The following is a 20,344-nucleotide window of genomic DNA, read 5'->3' on the forward strand; positions in this document are numbered from 1 at the left end:
ACTGCCTAGGCTGAAGTATGAGTGAAAAAAATAGCAATACAGGCAGGAAGACATACAGAACTTGAAATGCTTAAACATATTACATCCTTCAACAGCATTTAATCAGTTCGGAATCCTATGTACGCATATATACTGTATGCCCCCGTGTACTTCACTTGCAGGTCAGGGATATATATATATATATATATATATATGTATATATATATATATATCTGTGTATATGTTTACTTACTGCCGACAATCGCGATCCCTGCGCTGTTTCTGTTCACCTTTGTCACATCCTCGTCCTGTAATAATCGGAGTATAGGAATTAGCTGTTCCCAACCCCGATCACCGTGCCTGTGATGAATGAGAGCTTGAGGCAGTGAGACACAGCTCTCATTCAAAACCGAAAGCAAACTGTTACACACACTAGTTCCTGTACGCTAAGGTTCCGGCCAAAAAGTAAAATACACCATAATACACTTTTACATTCAAAAATGTAATAAATATTTATTATTTTTTAACCTCTTCCACCCCTTGTGATTGGTCTAAAAAAAATCTGTGGTATTCCAATTTTTGGAGAAAAATTCTACATTCTGCGATTTGTTCAATTCTTCTGACTCATCCAGTCAGAGAATTTGGTTCCGATTTGGCCAATCAGAGAATTTGGTATTGTATCAAGGATTTCCACATAATAGTAGACATCCGCAAAATATAGCGCATTCCACAAAAACAACATTTTTTTATTACATAACTTTATTAACAAAAATCACTAAAAAAAAAACTTTCCAATGAAATTGGTAATTGGAATTGGAAATTTTGAATTCCGTGGAAGTCCATGGAATTGGTAATCAGCATTTGCATTAATCGGAATATCCACAGAATCAGAAATTAGATTTTTTTGAATTTCCCTAATAGCAGGGCCGGATCTACCATGAGGCACTGTAGGCACATACCTACAGGCGCCTGATGATGGAAAGGCGGATCACTCCCCTCCCCGAGCGCCTCCCTCCCTCCTTCCCTAAGTAGAGTCATGAGAAGAGGGTGAATGAGAGGTTACTCATCCAGCTCTCGGCATTCCACTGAGAGATCTCCCATCAGTCAGGGGCACCTCTAGCTACATAATACTGAGGTTCCTTTTGCTACCTAATGCTAAGGGGCACCTGTAGTAGCCTATGACATGCAAGGGAAGTAAGTGAGAAGTGACACCGGTGCCTGCCAGCACACTTGTGGTGCAGTTTGGTGGGGGGGCTGTAGGTTCGTGGAGGGTGAAGTCCAAGGTGCAAGGACATCTGTGCCTATAGGCTCCTGTGAGGTAAATCCAGGCCTGCCTAATAGTAACCAAGTAGCATAAGAAGGTTAAGCACCAACGGATATGACATGCAGGATCCGTCCCCTGGAATCAATGGGAATAGCCAACAATATTTTTTTCAAAAGGATCCGCACCGTCTAAAATATTGCTTTATTAAATCTACATAAAATGATAAAAGACACGAGAAATGCCGGGTCTATGACAACGCATGGCGTTTCAAATCCAATGATTCTTTGTCAAGTCATCCGACCAAATGCACTTGGTCGGGTGACTTGAGAAAGAATTATTGGATTCGAAACGCCATGCTTCGTCATGAACCCGGCACTTCTCGTGTCTTTTATCCTTTTATGTAGATTTAAAAAGAATCTGTAAGTAAAACATCCACTGGGGGGCACTCACCTCGGTAGGGGGAAACCTCCGGACCCTATCAAGGCTTCCCCCGTCCTCCTATGTGCCACGGCGGCGGAGAAAATCCTCCCGGAAGGGTGTGGATGTAAATATTTACCTCCCAGGCTTCAGCACAGGCACAGTACCGGTTCTCTGCACAGAGATAGGCGAAAATAGCCGATCTCTGTCGGGCCGCTCTACTGCGCAGGTGCAAGTCTCCTGCACCTGTGCAGTAGAGCGGACCCGACGGAGATTGGCTATTTCCGCCTATCTCCGTCATAAGAGCCACAACAGCGCCCCCGCTGGAGCCAGAAAAGGTAAATATTGCACAGCCCGACAAATTGTCGCCTGTGCGTTCCGTGGGCTGCAGCGAGACCACCGTGGGACACAGGAGGACGGGGGAAGCCTCATTAGGATCCGGAGGCTTCCCCCTCCCGAGGTGAGTACCCCCCAGGGGATGTTTATTTTTGTTACAGAGTCTCTTTAATAAAGCAATATTTTAGACGGCGCAGATCCTTTTGTGAAGAATATTGTTGGTCCCTAATAGTAACACAACTGTGCCTATAAATACATTCTTAAAAAAGGAACATTACTGAAAATGGTTGTTTTCAAAAATCCAGCAAACTGCATACTTACGTAGAAGGCTGAGTATAAGTGTTTTATTTGTCGCAGAACCTGCAGCAGGGTAGGTCACTATGCAGGTGATGGATGTCAGGTTGTCAGCCTTTAAAGGGGTAAATTGTATCTGTGAGGAGTTTTTCCAAGTTCCATCATGATCACCTTTTATCCACCGAATAGCTGGAGATGTTCCATTGCAGTTTCCAGGAGGAACACATGTCAGAGTCAGCTCCTCATTTACAACCAGAGAACCATTTATTTTAATCTCAGGCTCAGCTTGAAGATCTGTATAATGCAGAGGCAATGGTGACTTATTATCATCTTTACTTGTCATAAGCAATGTAATGTATGTGATACTTGAACACTGAGCTTCAAAAACTTCTGACCAACAGATAAAAAACAAACAAGTAAAAAATAAACACATATGTATTTTGATTACAATAAAGCACATGAACGGAAGTGAATGGAAGTGCCATCATCACTCTCTCTCTGTTCACAGTATACAAATGTGTCTGCTTCTTGGGTTAAGCATGCTGCATGTGTTTTGTTTTAGGGATGAGCAGAAACTACGCCAGTGCGAATTTACGCATCGTAATTCGCATCTACACATCGTAGTTCGTAGGTGACATTTCAAAACTACGCTTACAAATTTACACGTAGTGAACTACGAATGCGTTACTCACGTCTAATGTTCCGCGTACGATTGTATACTTACAAATTTATGCATTGGAAAGGGGAATGTACACATAGAAGAGTTCCCGGTTTAAGCAATTAAAGAGGAATTAATGCATAAAATTTTCTGCATACGGGCATAAGCATCCGCATATACTACACTTCGCACTATGCGTAATTGCGTATTTTATAGTGTAGTCTACGAAATGCATAAGAAACGAATATTTGATTTTGAAGCCATAGTTTGGCGAAGCATAATTGCGTAAAACTACGCGTAGTTCCAGCGTAGCGAAGTTGGCTGACTACGACCATCCCTGTGTTGTTTGTCACAGTGCTACAGGAAGACACATGAAAGGAAGTACAGTCAAGTCTCCTGCATGAAAGGCCTTGTTGTGTGCAAAAATCTTTCTTCTGCATTGAACACATTAATCCAGTGTGTGTATATAACTTAGTTTTTCACTAAATAACCAAGAATAGCAATTAACAAATGAGAATTTTTTTGGGGGGGGGGAGGGGGAAGGGGGGGGTGAATATGCGAATGGACCCCTTCTCCATTTATTATTATGTTTGTACATTTTTTGTGTAAGGGTACAAAAATTCATGATCACTTGTGCTTTTGCTACATATTAAAAATACTCCTTGGTGAAACCTGATCTTTAACATACTAAATTATAAGATAATTTTGCACATAAGGGTCCTTTAATACTCACATGGCAAGTGAGATTCTGATCATATAATGATTTATAGGTTTAGACACATTCTCACTCCTGGGGAGTTGAAAGGGTCATTAGCTCTGCTTGTGTTCTAGTTTAAAATATAGGGTGTGGCTTGTAATGGCAAATATTAGAGAATTATACAAGTGTCTTCTCCTCTGCTGTCTGACTGTTACTCGGCACTTGGCAATTGGCACGTGTCACTTGGCATGTGTCCCATGGGACGTGGCACTTGGCATGTGGCACTTGACACGTGTCACGTGGCACTTGGCACATGTCACGTGGCACTTGGCACGTGTCACGTGGCACATGGCACTTGGCACGTGGCACTTGGCACATGGCACGTGGAACGTGCCTAGTGACACATGCCAAGTGCTACGTGCCAAGTGCCACGTGCCAAGTGCCACGTGACACCTGCCAAGTGCCACGTGCCAAGTGCAATGTGACACGTGCCAAGTGCCATGAGACACGTGCCAAGTGCCACGTGCCAAGTGCCACGTGACACGTGCCAAGTGCCACAAGACACGTGCCAAGTGCCACGTGACACGTGCCAAGTGACACATGCCACGTCCGGCATGCTCCCGACACACGTTACACCTGCTGCTGCTGCATTGCCCTGCTCCTGCTGCCTGTGCAGCTCCCACCACCAGGGTGCCACAAGCCACTGATACCACCTATATTTAACCCAATTGCTGCGTAATTTTTTGGAAGTGTCTTGGCTGAATACTGTCATGTCCCAGTTGTGCGGTTGGACTTTGGACACAATGTGGGCTGCACGGCCGCTGTCTGGAACCTAGGCCTGATGTTAATTGACAGCCATTTTATGGGGGGGAGGGGGGATTTGAAGTCCCCACATCATCAATTAGTGTTACCCTTTAAAAAATAATGAAGCTACATGCCTTATTTACCCTAAAAAACAATTTAGAAGCAATTTAAAGGTCACTTCCAGTTTTCTATCCGGATATCCGTATCCGCCGGATATTCCAGTTATCTATCCGGATATCCGTATCCGCCGGATACTGAGGTCGGATATCTGATTCGGATTAGGATCACAAAATTTTGAAATCGGATATCCGACCCGGATCGGATATCTAGGACCCGGATTTTGAAAAGGGGTATCCGAGCAGCACTGCTCATTTTCACAAAAATATGCATTTTGCAAAAATTCCTTACACTTTTGAAAATCTTTTGAGTCAGGTGAAAATGTAACACTCTAGTGTTAATAGTGCTGTTTACATTTGTGGCAAGTTTTGTAAAGAGCACTATTGTCTAGATAGTACTTAGTTACTCTTTCTAGTGAATGAGTCAGGGTCAGATTGCATACAGATGTTTTTTATAGTGACAGCAGTCTAGAATGGCTTAGCAGACAGCTGGATTGTGTATCTATTGGGGCCCCGAGACTCGTGCTATCTTTGCTACAGCATAGAGGGAGGGTATTTGTGTCTGTCAGTCATTTTCTTTCATTTGAAAATTTTCATTTGAAAAACGTAATCTTGTGATTAGTCTAAAATTAGGCGTTATCTGATTTTTAAAGAAAAAAATCTGCATTCTATGATTGGTCCAAGGCTTCTGAGTATTGTGATTGGGCTAAAATAACTGAGTTGTGGTAAATCATATTTCCGCTGAATTCCGATTTCCATTTTCAGAAATGCGGCGATTTCAATTCAGCAAAATTGGAATGAGCTTACCTATTTACTAATAATAGTATAAGTTTCAGACCATTAGGACTTTAAAGAGACACTGAAGTCTCCCAAAAAAAAAACATATTTACTACAGTATCTTCGTTAGCACTAATGTCCTACCTGAAACGTTGCATCCCCGCAGCTGAAATCGCTGTTAATCTCCCTGAAATCCCTGGGAGGGGGGGGGGGGGGGGGGTTTGCACAGCACTTCCTCATAGAGGCAGAGCTTTGGACTGTAGCTCTCCCTCTACTCCGTCAATCTGCGTGGCTCTCCGCCTCCGCCCGCCCCTCTCAGTCTTCTTTCACTGAGAGGGGCATGGGAGATGCAGCGATTAGCGCTGATTGATGTGAATGGAGGCAGAGCCACAGTTCAAAGCTCTGCCTCCCCGGGCAGCAAAATCCATGACCAGGAAAGTCATGGATTTTTGCCCCGGGAGTTAGGGTGATTATGTAACGATTGGTGTCAGCAAAACGGATTTTCTGATTATTGGTGATCTGCAGTATCACCAATAATACCGATGCTATACCTGATTATGTGGTGATCTGCAGATTTACCAATAATGCTAGTATAGCCAGATACAGGACAACCAATGTGAGATAGTGATTGGTGCAACAGTAATGAGTAAGAGGAGATCTCCCGAGGAGCGGGTGACTCAGACAGTACTGCAGCCAATGATCACCTGAGGAGCAAGTGATTCAGACTGTACTGCAGCCAGTGCACACCTGAGGAGCAGGGACCACTGACTGTGCTGCAAGGATGATCACCTGAGGAGCAGGCGATTAAGACTATACTGCAGCCAGTGGACACCCGAGGAGCAGGAACCACCGACTGTGCTGCAACGGATGATCACCTGAGGAGCAGGCGATTAAGACTATACTGCAGCTAGTGGACACCTGAGGAGCAGGTGTTATAGACAGTGCTGCAAAGGCTGATCACCTGAGGAGCAGGTGATTAAGACTATACTGCAGCTAGCGGACACCTGAGGAGCAGGTATTACAGATAGTGCTGCAGCTGAGCTTCACCTGAAGAGCAGGTGATTAAGACTATACTGCAGCTAGCGGACACCTGAGGAGCAGGTGTTACAGACAGTGCTGTAGTTGAGCTTCACCTGAGGAGTAGGTGTAAGCTACTAGAGATCCCTCACCAGTGGCTAGGCCCACCGGTGAGGACAGGAAGGTCAGACAAGCAGAGTAGGCAATGTACGGATAGATAAAGTACAAAGACAGAAGGCTGATTCAGTGTCATGTTCAGGCAGAGTCGGCAACAGGAATCAGATGGGAAGAGGTACAGAATCAACAAGCAGGAGAATAGTCAAAGGAAGCAGAAGGTCATAACAGATAATACAATGCAATTAGTACTTTAAGCTATCAACAGAATCTGGCTAAGTGTGGATCCCCAGCTCCAGCTGGTTCTAGCACACTTTGGGATCTGACTGGGGTCTGAGCGCTAACACGTTAGCATTTGCAACAGCAAACATGGGGCAACTGACATACTAGTACTATATATACAGAGATGCCCCGCAGCGCCGCCCCCATCACTCAGCCAATCCAAAGTACTGTTGGAGTCAGCTGACTTGGCAGATCAGCTGACTCCCCTTGAATTCGCATAAAGGTCCTGTCGCCTGGCGCACGCGTGCGTAGCCCTCAATCTATGTGCAATAGTAGGACCAGGCAGAGCAGCAGCATGTAACTGCGCGGCAGAGGCCGCCGGCTGATACGCGGAGTTAGCCGCCATGCCGCTTGCCCCTGTGGCGGTATCTCCGCTATCTATTACAGATTAATTGCGATTTCATGCGCGGGATGCAGTGTTTTAGGTAGGGCATGTAACGAATGTGGAATTATCTCCGTGGTCAGCGCATAACATGTGCGCTGACACTGCGGAAACCTCCCACAAGCGTTTAGATAAGGGAACCCAGCTTTGGTGCAAATGCACCTGTAGAGAGGAATTCCAACCGGCAGATGGAGCTGTGGAGTGCAGAGGAATAAACTCTCTGCACAGCCACAGATGCCAGATGGAGATTGTACGAAGTGAAGCAATACAGGGCAAGATAGCCTCTCGAGAGAGAGTGAGCACAGAGACAGAATGTATGTATGTCCACCAATCTAGTCGCCACCCAGCGACGGTTGACATACAACAGCGAAGACCAAAGTGAGAAAGCAATCGCAAGAATGGTGATTGCTAATAGAGACACAAGACTGAGTAAAAACAGATCATAGAATGAATAAAGACAGAACCGATTAACAAACTGCAATCCAACACGAAGGAACTGACAGGGCTAGGCTAGCTAAACGCGGTCACCACGCGTTAAGCGCAATAGCGACAAAGAGCGTTCAAGGCACGGTCGCCGCATCGACAAAGCGTACCAACCCTAGCTAACTATTGAACACAGAAAATAACGACAGACAAATAACGCGAACGCTTGCTAATCGGTTGCCTCATCCCAGACAACAGCAAGCGTTCGTGCTAGACAAGACACACAAAAGGAGTAACCAGTAGCAACCGCAGCTAAGGTTATACTCCAAGAGTCAAACAAGGGAGATCCACCGCCTCTACCGCTAGGGCGAATGCGATCCAAACAAACAGAGCGATTCACTATCAGTCGCCGTTGGAGAAAGTGCAATCGCAACAGATAAGACTAGACAAAACCAGGCCATACAGATAATTAACAATCTGACAGCACTAGAAGGAATGCTAGTGCACTCCCAAGGATAACTACTCTAAAACAATATTAGCAAACAGTCAGCAGAGGGGCTGAAACTCAAGGTATGTCCAGCAGAACCAAACCTTTATGACCAGCAGGGAATTCTGGGAGGAAATGGCATTTATACTGCAAGCCTTCAAAAGAGGCAGAGCTGTCAATAACCAGATGAGTGAATGCAAATCCCTCTTCAGAACAGCAAGTCTGAAACTTGCAGAGTGAAAACAGGTCTCCTTTCCAGGGACCTGCAGCATGCAGACCTGAAAAATGGTCAGAAAGCTGCCTGCCTGTGCAGACAGCAGAGCAGATCATTACAGGGCATTAGTGCTAATTAAAATACTGTAGTAAAAACTGGGTTTTTTTGAGACTTTAGTGTCTCTTTAAATCTCTTAGTGGTTAAGTTGCAGTTTTCAGTTCACTTGATATGAAAAAGTAGCAGTGAATCTTGAAAGTAAAACTTTGAACTATGAGTTAACACGTGTATGGAATGTGTATTTTTGTAAGTATTTGTTTTGAAACTCACCTATCACAGTTACTTTTATCACGCAGTTACAATAGGAAAAGTTCCACTGTCCATCATTAGTGTCAACAAAGCGGAAATGGTATGCTCCAGCATCTTCTTTCTTGGCATCAGTGATAGTCACGGTGCAGTCTCTGTTAGATAGATTTTCTGTTATGTGGATATTAACTTTTGACTTAAGGCTTTGATCGGGACACCCCGATCTCCCCCAAATGCCAACAGAGTTGGTAAGTGTTGCCCCTGTATTAACAGTAAATTTACATGGAATGGTGACACAAAGACCCGCCTGGATGGTAACTGCGCGATTAACCTCAATGGAATAACCATTATTTTCATTACAATCGGTGCCTGTAGAAAAACAAAAACATTTTTAAGCACAGAAGAATTCAAATGAGGTTATTCAACATGAACTTTGTGCAATGTTCAGATTTTTGTCAACAGATTCTGTACTTTTTATTCATTTTCCTCATTGGTTCTTATTTCTTTGTGTCATATTTTATAATAACACATCCCATAGGATCCTATTGCTGTTTTCCCCCTGATGAGAAGAAAGTCCAGATAAGTTTGGTTTGGCATCTGTATAGCAGAGTTGCTTGCAAATTTTGCCAAAGTCATTTTCGCACGGAAAAGGCTATTTTTGTTTTCCAGAATTTTTTTGCGAAAATGGAATGATTTTTCATGTTTTTGAAAAAATGTAAAAAATCTATATTTTGCCATGAAAACATGGAAAAGCAATATTTTACAGTAACCATTTTAAGTGAAAAACATTATTTTACCACAAAAATTTGAGAAAATTGTAAAAATTGTGAAAATGTCAAAAGTTATTACAAAAGTTATTTTCGGTGGCATTTTTGTTCGGAAATAACGGGGCTGTCACTGTGAAGATGGGTGTATATTTTTCATTTTTTTCAAATCAAGATCTACTTTTAATTACACATTAAATATAAAATTCCTTGACAGCATCATTAGAAAAAAACTGAACAACTATAGCTTGTTAGGAAGGGTTGCCAGAGGAAGAAAGAAACATGAGAAGAAATGTCTTAGTTTACAGTGCCACATTTGGCAAGAATAGAATATCATCCGAATCATCTCAAAGCAACTGTGAAGGTGGGCAGAGTGATGGTTCGGGCTTGTTTTGTTGGAGGTTTGGCAACTTGGGCTATTTTTGGTGGAAGCACCACTGCTTTTGGCTTCTTTTTGTGGAGGGGTGGTGATTTGGGCTTCTTTCGGTGGAGGGGTGGTAATCTGGGCTTGGCTTGGTTGAGGGGTGCTGATTTAGGCTTGATTTGTAGGTACAGGACTTAGGCACCTTGCAGTAATTGAGCTGACCCTAAACTACCCTGTGTAGCAAAGTATTGTTGAGTCAGATTTGAAGCTACAATGTTTGTGACAGCTAAAGCTTGGCCACAATTTGGTAACAACCAGGGGCATTTTTAGGCATAGGCATTACAGGCCACTGCAGTGCAATTGGTCCTGGGGGAATCATTCTCTTGATTAAGCCCCACCCCGAAATACGTCACATCCTGAACTAAGCTACGCCTCCCAAACTAAGCCAGGCCCTCATGGATGTGTGTACCTCCTTCTGTCCCCTTTTTCCCCCTTCTGTCTCCTTGTGCCACCTTCAGTGCCCCTGTGTCACCTCTGCCCCCTATGTGTCCCTCTGTGCCTTCTTCTGTCCCCCTTGGTGCCTCCTTTCGTCTCCTTGAACCACCTTTAGTCCTCCTGTGTCACCTCTGCCCCCCTATGTGTCCAGAGATGGATTAAAGTGAAATGGTGCCCTAGGCAAGCCATGACTTTGGGCCCACGCTTGATGGCCATCTATTTTTTTTGGCAAGATTTGTTTGGGATTAGCATAAAATAGGCCGCTAGACTTTATCCAGGCCCTAGGTACCTGCCTAAGTTGCCTTGTGGATAATCTGAATTTGTGTGCATCCCACTGTGCGTCCCCCTGTGCCTTTATCTGTCTCCTCTTTTGTGCCCCCTCTGTCCCACTATCTGTTCCTGTCCCCATCCTGCGCTCCCCTGTCCACTGTGTAAAGGCACATTATAGCGCAGCAGAAGCTATGCTCTAACCTCTCCACTAGAGTCCAGTGCTGTGCCTGTGCAGCCATCTTGTCTGTTTTCTGCACCCTCTAGTGCTGGCTCTCCTCATGTGGCATTTAATGGTTTGGCTCTGAGGGCCAGGATTCTCACTTGTTTTGGTTCTACATCATCACGCAGCTTAAAATGTAAAGAGGCAGGGCACAGGCTGAGCTCTATGGGAATGTTATAGTTATTAGTTCTGCAAGTCTGTGCTCCAGGAGAAAGATGGTAAAGGTGTACCTTAACAGTAAATTACATGGCACCATCTAGTCTAAGCAAAAAAATCAAGCTCCGCAGGAGGACTGAGTTCCTGACCAAAACAGGACTATATTTGAACCTGGAATCAGGATTTAATATGAAACTTTACAAAAAAAGTATGTAATGAATAAAATTGCTTTGTTATACAATATTTATTATAAATCATTTAGTCAGTGTTTTCCTATTGGAAAATGTTTCCTCTGCCTGATTTACATTCTGAAATTTATCACTGGTGATAATAACATCTTTCCTGCTGGCAGGTGTTTCACCTGCACACCTAGGCCCAGATTTACATCACAGGAGCCTATAGGCACAGATGTACAAGATACAGAGGCGCCAAAAGAATAAAAGGTAATTAAATGAACTTAAAAAACCAACTGGTTAAACAGAGGAGGCAGCGGTGGTCTTACCCCCTCCAAACAGACACAGGCAAGGACTGCGATTCAGACTGTCAACAATTTATTCGGAACTCCAAAAAACAATGCAACGCGTTTCACGGGCCATACATCCCGCTTCCTCAGGCAAAATACAGTAGGAGTCACAGCATCTGTATTATATCAGCGAGCTCGGCGCCTCTATAGGCACAGATGTCTTGGAATTTTAGACTCCGCCTTCCATGAACCTACAAACCACCACCGAACTGTCCCAGCTTTAATTTCTCCCATACTTCCCTTGTCCGTCATAGGTAGCTAGAGGTGTTTCATAGTATTAGGTAGCCAGAGGAACCTCAGTGTTATGGTAATGAGTTAAAAGTGACCCTGATTGAAGGGAGATCTCTTCAGGGTGAGTAACCTCTCATTTACACTCTCATCAGGACTCTGCTTAGGGAAGAAGGGAGAGGGTCATTCAGAGTGAGCCGCCTTTCCATTATCAGGCACCTGCAGGCAGGGGCGTAAATAGAAATCGCTGGCCCCCCCTGCAAAAATTTGGATCCCCACGGGGCCCCCTCAGGGCCATTTTGGGGGGCAGAAGGTGTTGCAGCATGAAGGGAGAAGACTGGCCCCCACATTGGTCGGGAGGGGGGCCACTGAAACCCTCCCTCACCTCGGGCTTTCCCTCAGCGGGCTCCCCTCCTGCATTAATAGGTGGCAGCAGTGGTGGCAAGAACACAGGCATACATCTATGTGTTACACCGCAGAGATCCGATTTCTAAGTGCCACACGCTACTTCCTGTTTATCAGGGTCCTGGGCCCCTCCGTCTGTAGCCCCTATTGTTACGCCACTGCCTGTAGGCACATGCCTACAGTGCCTTATGGTAAATCCCTGTGCACACCTGCGAACTGTGCGTTCCAAAGTAAGCTGGAACAATACTCAGTCTTCTAAAATGCTCTGGGAGAAGAAATTCCGCATACTTAAACAGCATAGGCTGTGACATCATTGGGGGGTGGGGCTACATACCAATAGACAGCACTACATATGGAAAGTACATGCTGAAACCAGGATAATTATCTTAAAAACGGGTATCCTGTATTGTATGTCACTGGAGTTCCTCTTTAAATACATTATTGGTGCAGTAAATGGCTCATTTCTCTTGTTCCTATTTCTTGTCTTCAGTTGGGGGTTATCAGGGATCTATGTGAATAAAACATTTTTTTTTACAAACTACATACCTGATGTTGGGGGCAGGAGGAGAATTATTGCCACCAGCTGCATCCAGACGATTCCTCTTGGAAGCCTCATCCTAATTAAGAGGAACATCAGCTGCATGAATTTTTGGAACATCCATTAGTTAATCAAAGAAATGGTTCACAGAGATGAGAACATAAGGAAACTTAAAGGGGACATAAAGTAAGTGGGAGATAGAGGCTGCCATATTTATTTCCCTTTAAACAATGCATATTGCCTGGCTGTCCTGCTGATCCTCTGCCTTTTTTATTTTTTTTGCTGCTTGTTTGACTTTATTCTGTTGCTAAGAAAGAACTTGCCCATTTGGTGGCAGATGTACAATACTGCCCTCTAGTGGTTGGTATGAAGCATAGCAATTGTAGCCAGGACTTCGGGCAACAGTAGGTGGGTAGCACTCTGGATATCTCTCCAGGTCAACGCCTTCCTGTAGTTTTGTCTCACCAGGGTTCTCTTGCAATCTTCTCCAGCAAGTCACTGCTCAATGATGACGTGATGGGCAGAGTCAGCGCAGGTAGACTGCGGGCAGGTGGCACACTCTTCAGCACCTCTGCCTTTAATACTTTTAGCCGTGGACCCTGAACAAGCATGCAGATCAGGTGCTCTGACTGATATCTGACTGGATTAACTGCATGCTTGTTTCTGGTGTGTGATTCAGATACTATTGCAGCCAAAGAGATCAGTGGGATAGCCAGGCAACTGGTACTGCTTAAAAGGAAATAAATATGAAAGCCTTGCTTTAGGTTCCCTTTAAAGGGAATTTTCACTTCCATTACATAATTATCAATAACAAATCAGCACTGTACAAGTCTTTGTTGGATCGGCTTTATAAAAAAAAAAAAAGTTTGATTTGCAGCTAAAAAAAGTAAAGCTGGCAGTAGGCTTCAACTGCACTTCTTAGCAATCAGCATTGGGCCTGATTTCACTGAGCTCCCATCTTGTTGCAGAAGCAAACTGCACAAAGCAGGAGGCATTGTCATGAATTATCAATCTAGACTAAGTCAGGGACTGGCAACATTTGATATTCCGAACTTTCAGTTTCCCTCAGGCTGCTTTCACACTGAGGTGTGTATTGCGTTCCCTCTAAAACCAGGATCGCAATACAAGAAAGGGAAAAGGTCACCTTGAACCTTATGTGTATACATTGCGAGTGGTGGCATAGCAATAGGGGATGCAGAGGTTGTGACCACAGGGGGCAATGGTTATTTTCCCTTTGATGCTGCAAGATTGTACTTAATATGAGTGTAGGAAAGCTCAAAAGTAGGTTAGCACCCCAACAAGTTGACAAATCCTTTAAACAGGCATTGTATCTAAAGCAAGTTGTGCTAACCTACTTTTGAGCTTCCCCATTGACTTGTTTGGCTTAGCACCCAAGGTTGTCCACCCACCTCTTGGGTAAGGCCCCCAAAAGACCATTCCTCACTTTAATCTCAGTGTAGTGACTGTACAATGTCAAATTTCTGTGAAATCCTCAAAACTAGACAAAAGCAACTGTTATGCAATAAGTTCCTTGTTTAAAAAAAAATAATAAAAAATTGGGGTGAGCCATCAGATAGCAATGATTCTGTTAATTATAGTGAAAGACATTTTTTCTTTTTTTACATTTTTACTTTATACACTACGGTACTTTGTATTAAATATTTTTCTATACATGTTTTTGGATTGTAAATCCACTTGCAGTTGGCTGATGGTGTAATGGTTAAGGGCTCTGCCTCTGACACAGGAGACCAGGGTTCGAATCTCGGCTCTGCCTGTTCAGTAAGCCAGCACCTATTCAGTAGGAGACCTTTGGCAAGTCTCCCTTACACTGCTACTGCCAATAGAGCGCGCCCTAGTGGCTGCTGCTCTGCTCTGGCGCTTTGAGTCCGCAAGGAGAAAAGCGCAATATAAATGTTATTTGTCTTGTCTTGTCTTCTAATTTACTGAATTATTATGTTATTTATTCATTTTTCACACCACCATACCACAGATGGTTAAAGGGGTTATTTCGCGAATGAGGAAAAAAATTAAAAGTGGTTTATGCATAAACTATTAAACATCCTTCTAAAATAGTGTAAAAAGTTTTGTTTTTTTTAAAATGAGTGGTTTCATCAATACAACATGTAATGTAACACAGTGACGAATGACGGCTGGGAGGCTAATCCATTTGTTAGGGGTGTTTTTTTTCTTTACTTTCTTTCACAGCCATAACTCCTGCCTAAGTAGTTTTCAGTGGTATAACCCACTTCTAGCAGGAATCGCTGGTATAGCCCTAACAGATGAGCTCCACTGAGCTGCTCAATATGTGTTTACATTGTTGCTAGGCAACCAGAGGCCGGTGCAGAGACTCCTTTGTGAAAAGTCATAAGCTGCTGGGCGAATCAGTCCCATGGACACCATATTATTCTTTGTCAGATTCGATTCAATTTGACTCGTTTCATTGATTTGATTTGATTCAATCTGACATGTCCGATTCATGATTCGATTCAATTTGATGTCAGATTGAATCAAATCAAATCAATGAATCAAATAAAGTTGAATCGAATCTGACAAAGAATCATATTGTGTCGATGGGACTGATTCTCCCAGCAGCTTATGACTCTTTTTACAAACGAGTCTCTGCACCGGCCTCTGGTTGCCTAGCAACAATGTAAACACATATTGAGCAGCTCAGTGGAGATCAGCTGTTATAGCTGTTAGGGCTGATTCCTGCTAGAAGTGGGTTATACCACTGAAAACTACTTAGGCAGGAGTTATGGTTGTGAAGGAAAGTAAAGAAAAAAACAACCCTAAGGGCCCTTTTCCACTAGCAATCGCTAGCGTTCACGCTGAACGCTAGCGATTGCTGAATCGAAAAAGCTAAAAATTTACCGGCGATTTCCCGACGTTTGCGGCCGCGATTTTGCTATGCTATGCACTGCATAGCAAAATCGCGGCAAAAGTCGCTCCGCGGCGCGATCGCGATCAAGTAAAAAACTAATCGCGGTAGTGGAAATTACCTACCGCGATTCCTATGTTAAAAAGCAAACCGTAGCGATTTTAAAATCACTAGCGGTTTGCGGTTTTGCGATTAAGCAGTCGCAAACGCCCTAGTGGAAAAGGGCCCTAACAAATGGATTAGCCTCCCAGTCCATCATCCGTCACTATTTACATTACATGTTGTATTGATGAAACCACTCATTTTTAAAAAAATCTTTTTACACTATTTTAGAAGGATGTTTAATAGTTTATGCATAAACCACTTATTATTTTTTTCCTCATTTGCGAAAGAACCCCTTTAATACTTCCCATTTTGAGATATTTGTAATACATTGCATCCTGTTTTTTTATTATTATTTTAACTTTGAGATTCTTGTGATCCAGCTTCCTCAATATTGCAACATACAGACAGATATTTCATTTAAAGCAGACCTGAAGTGACAATATACTTGTAAGATAAGTAAGCTATAGAACTAATCCTAAAATCCTAAACTGATGTAGAACTAATCCCAAACAGTTCCTGATTTCAAATTTGGGTTTAAAGGCTTAAAGAGGAACTCCAGTGAAAATAATGTAATAAAAAAGTGCTTAATTTTTACAATAATTATGTATAAATAATTTAGCCAGTGTTTGCCCATTGTAAAATCTTTCCTCTTCCTGATTTACATTCTGACATTTATCACATGGTGACATTTTTTACTGCTGGCAGGTGATGTCAGTGGAAGGAGATGCTGCTCGTTTTTTTGGGCAGTTGGAAACAGCTGTTATTTCCCACAATGCAACAAGGATCCCACAGTGTGATGTCAGAACCATGGTCCTGACATTACACTGTGGGAGGGGTTTCATCACAAAAGCAGCCATACAGCGCCCCTTGATGATCCATTTGAGAAAAGGAATAGATTTCTCATGGGATAGGGGGAATCAGCTACTGACTGGGATGAAGTTCAAATCTTGGTTACGGTGTTTGTTTTAGTTTGAAGTGCGAACAAATTTTTAACATCACATTTTATTCCTGCTTTTTTTCCTGCTGTCCATGGTATAGACAAAGCATCTATGGGACTTTGCAGCCCCTCTCTACCAGAGCACCCTCCCCACATATATATCATGGACCATGTGGGCTGGGACAGCTCAGGCTGCAGAGCCCCAGGCGATCCGGGCTATGCATTCTGCTCTATCGGCATCTGATTCTGAGTCCCATTTTTTTCAATGGAGCATAATGCATGCACTTCCTGAATCTACAAAACGAATCAATAAACTTGAAAAGTTGCCAGTCATAAAGAAACTGAAAATCAATTCCAAATTTCATGTATAATCTGGTCTTAAATTAAAAGTCTTTTCCTTAACCACCCTGGCGGTAACCCTGAGTCAGGTTTGGGGCCCTGGCGGTAACCCTAAGTCAGGTTTGGGGCGGAAAAAAGGAGCCAGGAGTGGTAATCCCGAGTGTGACTCTAGGTAGCTGTCATGAGGTCTATGCAGAGCCTAGAGCCTACCAGCCCCCTGCAGCTGTCCTGTGCCCTCGCTGTCATGATCGGACCCTCCTGTCCCCCCGCCGCCAGCTACTTTCACTTTCGGCCAACAGGCTTACTGCGCATGCGCAGGCCTAGCCACACATCTCCTTTTAAGCGTTCTCCTCTGTAATAGCGCCCTGCGCAGGAGCAGGGTGCTATTGTAGATGGTAACATGTAGAAGGCTATGCGTGGTCAGGCTTTTCGGGCCTGTTGGCGAAGTAAAAGTTGCTGGCGACGTGGGACAGGAGGATCCGATCGTGACTGCGAGGGCATGAAACAGCTGCAGCGGGCTGATAGAAGCCCCAGGTAAGTAAAACTGATTTATTTTTTTTTTGATAGACTTAAGTGTCTCTTTAAGCACTGTAGGCCTTTTAACCCACCTACCCCCAGGATCCAGATTCTGGCAGCAATTCTCCTCCCGGTCCTTGGAGGCCCTGGATCCCTCTGGTGAGATTGCTGTTTGTTGATGCAAGGAAGCAGGAGGCGTGCAGAAGGCGTGAGACTGTGCAGGCCACGGTCTGGTGGGCAAAACTTGGTCTATCCCTGGGTAAGTGGTCTTTTCGGAGTGCGAACCCTTGTACCTTTACACTCTCTGCTATTTTGCTGCACGGCCATATTGCAGGTTACCATTACTGGCTGTACAATTGAGTTGGTATCTGTACTTTGCTAACCATTCTTATTATTGAGCCACTATCAGGTTGAACTATGTATTATATATTTTGATCATGATTACATGCCATAGTGTCTGACTGTTTGCTGCTGTGTTTATGGGATAAGTCCCTAATAAAGGTATTATATTGCATTGTGGATACTAGTCAGTGCAATTTTTAACTATCAATTCCATGGTTGTCTTATTTATATAGGCGCTTGAATCCACACCAAAAGCTATGGATTTCTGTTGGTCGTTTTGGCTCTGCACAATTTTTTCTAGATTTGACATCATGATGACAGACGGTGATCTCACTATAGCGCCACCCGCAGGACAGAGGGAGAATTACAGTGCTGGATCTCATAGAGGTGAGATCTCACTGCAGTATGATTTTTTTCCTGGTTTTAGGGTCTAAAAGCAAGCCAAAAAACTGCACCGCTTTAATATCCTAAAATATGGAAATAAAAATATAAATAAAAACCTGTATATCTTCGGTAAGCTCTGAATATTGCAATGGTTTAAAAATCTTCCTTTCACTTTCATGTCTTGCTTTGTCCGTTTATAAACACAGCCATTCCAAAGGTTTCCAACCAAAAGCGCTCTACCTGCTGTCCTCATAAAGTTATCCCAAAACATAAAGATTCCTGCTCTGCACAGAAAATTGTAAAAGCAAAAAGAAATACATTGTCTGCACATACATGTTTTCACTGCATTATGCACTTTTCCTATGATTAAAAAAAAAACCATGACATTACATTTCTTGTACTTTTACAAAAACATACCGGTAGTTGGCTAAAGATTAAAGAGAATCTGTAACGTCAAAACGTCCCCTGGGGGGTACTCACCTCGGGTGGGGGAAGCCTCAGGATCCTAATGAGGCTTCCCACACCGTCCTCCGTCCCTCAGGGGTCTCGCTGCGGCCCTCCGTACAAGATGACGTCATTATTTACCTTCCCGGCTCCTGCGCAGGCGCTCTGACGGCTGTCGGCTCCGAAGTAGGCGGAAATACCCGATCGTCGTAGGGTCTGCTCTACTGCGCAGGTGCAAGTTTCCGGCGCCTGCGCAGTAGAGCGGACCCGACTGAGATCGGAGCCGAAAGCAGCCACAGCGCCCCCGCTGGAGGCAGCAAAGGTAAATATTGAATTGACAGTCGGGTCTGTCGCCGGCTGTTCAGAGGGCTGCAGCGAGACCCCCGTGGGACAGAGGACGGCGTGGGAAGCCTCATTAGGATCCCGAGGCTTCCCCCACCCGAGGTGAGTACCCCCAGGGGATGTTTTTGATGTTACAGAGTCTCTTTAAGATATAATAATTATTTTTTTGCAAAGTGTAATTTGCAAAATGAAATGTGTAGCACTGATAAATATTTGTATAATGTTTACTTCCCATAAAATATATGCAACATACAAAATACAGTAGAACCTTGGTTTGCGAGCTTGATTAGTTCCAGAAACATGCTTGTAATCCAAAGCACTCTTATATCAAAGCGAATTTCCCCATAAAAATTAATGGAAATCCAGTTGATTTGTTCCACAATCCAAAAACAGTTAGAGAAAAGTAGTATAAAATAAAAATGTAAAAAAGACTTGCACTATAACAGAATCATTGCCATCTGTTGGCTCGCACAAACTTTTTTTGTGTGTGTGTGTGGCTTCGACAAGGAACTTATCCAATGGCAGTTACTTTTAAAGATTTTGAGGAATTGTGACTTTGCACATAAAGGAGTACTGTAATAAAAAAAAGAGAGAATTTAACTTACCTAGGGCCTCTACTACTACCCCAATGCCCCCCCCCCCCCCCGCAGACGCCCGGTGCACTCGCCAGGACAAAACAATTTTTGAGACTTTATCGTTGCAAGCGACTGCACCTGTGCGGCCCTGGCTGCATGCGTCCTTGCTCCCGCTGATGTTGCCGGGAGCTTCCTGCACATTCGCATTACGTGTACTCTTTTTTTTTTTACAATACTCCTTTAAGTACAATTAAGTACAATCCTGCAGTGCCAAAGGGAGAACTATCGGCTCAGCTGTGATGATGTAATGAATATATACACTTTTTTGCTTGTATATCAAAACGTTTCTTGTACATCAAGTCAAAAGTTCACAAAACGTTTTGCTTGTATTGCAAAGCGCTCTTAAACCAAGTTACTCTTAATCCAAGGTTTTACTGTAATGAGGACAACATTGTAAAGACTGCATAGAAAATGCTAAAAACAATTATAGAAAATAAGAAATAAATTAGAAGTGAGTATTTTTTTTTTCTTTGTACCTGGAAGTTGCTGACTTGAAGATGTAAATGATACCAACGTTAGTTGTCTTCCGACTAGATAAAAATAAATGTTTGCACACTCTGTCTGCTGTTAAAAGTTCCTCTTGATATGATCTTCTAGGTCCTTCTCCTTCCTCTACACTTTAAACCATCCCCATCAAGATACTAATTTAGTTCCCCTTTTTTTCTTTGTATATTCTTACCACATCATCACCAAATTGCTTTGTAATTTATTATTCATTCAGCTGGTCTAGACACTTCATAAGAATAAATCTTTACCCTTATTGCAATGATCCGAGTGATCACTCAATTGCAACATTCAATCAAGATTATTTTGTTCATGGTCTAATTTTACATTTAGCGTTGGTAGAGTACTCTTTTATGTACATCTACTTTCGGGCAGCCCTAGTGAAAATTTC

The 20,344-nt window shown here is 43.4% G+C and overlaps 1 protein-coding gene across 6 annotated transcripts in view; it reads right to left on the bottom strand.

Moving 5' to 3' along the window:
• LOC137522969 (sialic acid-binding Ig-like lectin 8) overlaps positions 1-20,002 on the bottom strand; it is a 41,056-nt gene extending 21,054 nt beyond the window's left edge. For 3 of the 6 annotated variants that reach the window (XM_068243141.1, XM_068243142.1, XM_068243137.1), the window contains exons 1-4: positions 19,926-19,976; positions 12,536-12,626; positions 8,589-8,933; positions 2,318-2,584 (exon numbers count right to left, since the gene is read on the bottom strand). In XM_068243141.1, coding sequence (XP_068099242.1) covers positions 2,318-2,584; positions 8,589-8,933; positions 12,536-12,623 — 700 coding nt within the window. In that variant the 5' untranslated portion in view covers positions 12,624-12,626; positions 19,926-19,976. Of the gene's footprint in view, positions 1-2,317; positions 2,585-8,588; positions 8,934-12,535; positions 12,627-14,720; positions 14,809-19,925 lie in introns of those variants that run through there. The other 3 variants (XM_068243138.1, XM_068243140.1, XM_068243139.1) reach the window with 3 other exon arrangements.
• Between the last annotated feature and the right edge of the window lie 342 nt (positions 20,003-20,344).

Source organism: Hyperolius riggenbachi, chromosome 6, assembly GCF_040937935.1.
Source record: "Hyperolius riggenbachi isolate aHypRig1 chromosome 6, aHypRig1.pri, whole genome shotgun sequence".
NCBI classification, from domain to species: domain Eukaryota; kingdom Metazoa; phylum Chordata; class Amphibia; order Anura; family Hyperoliidae; genus Hyperolius; species Hyperolius riggenbachi.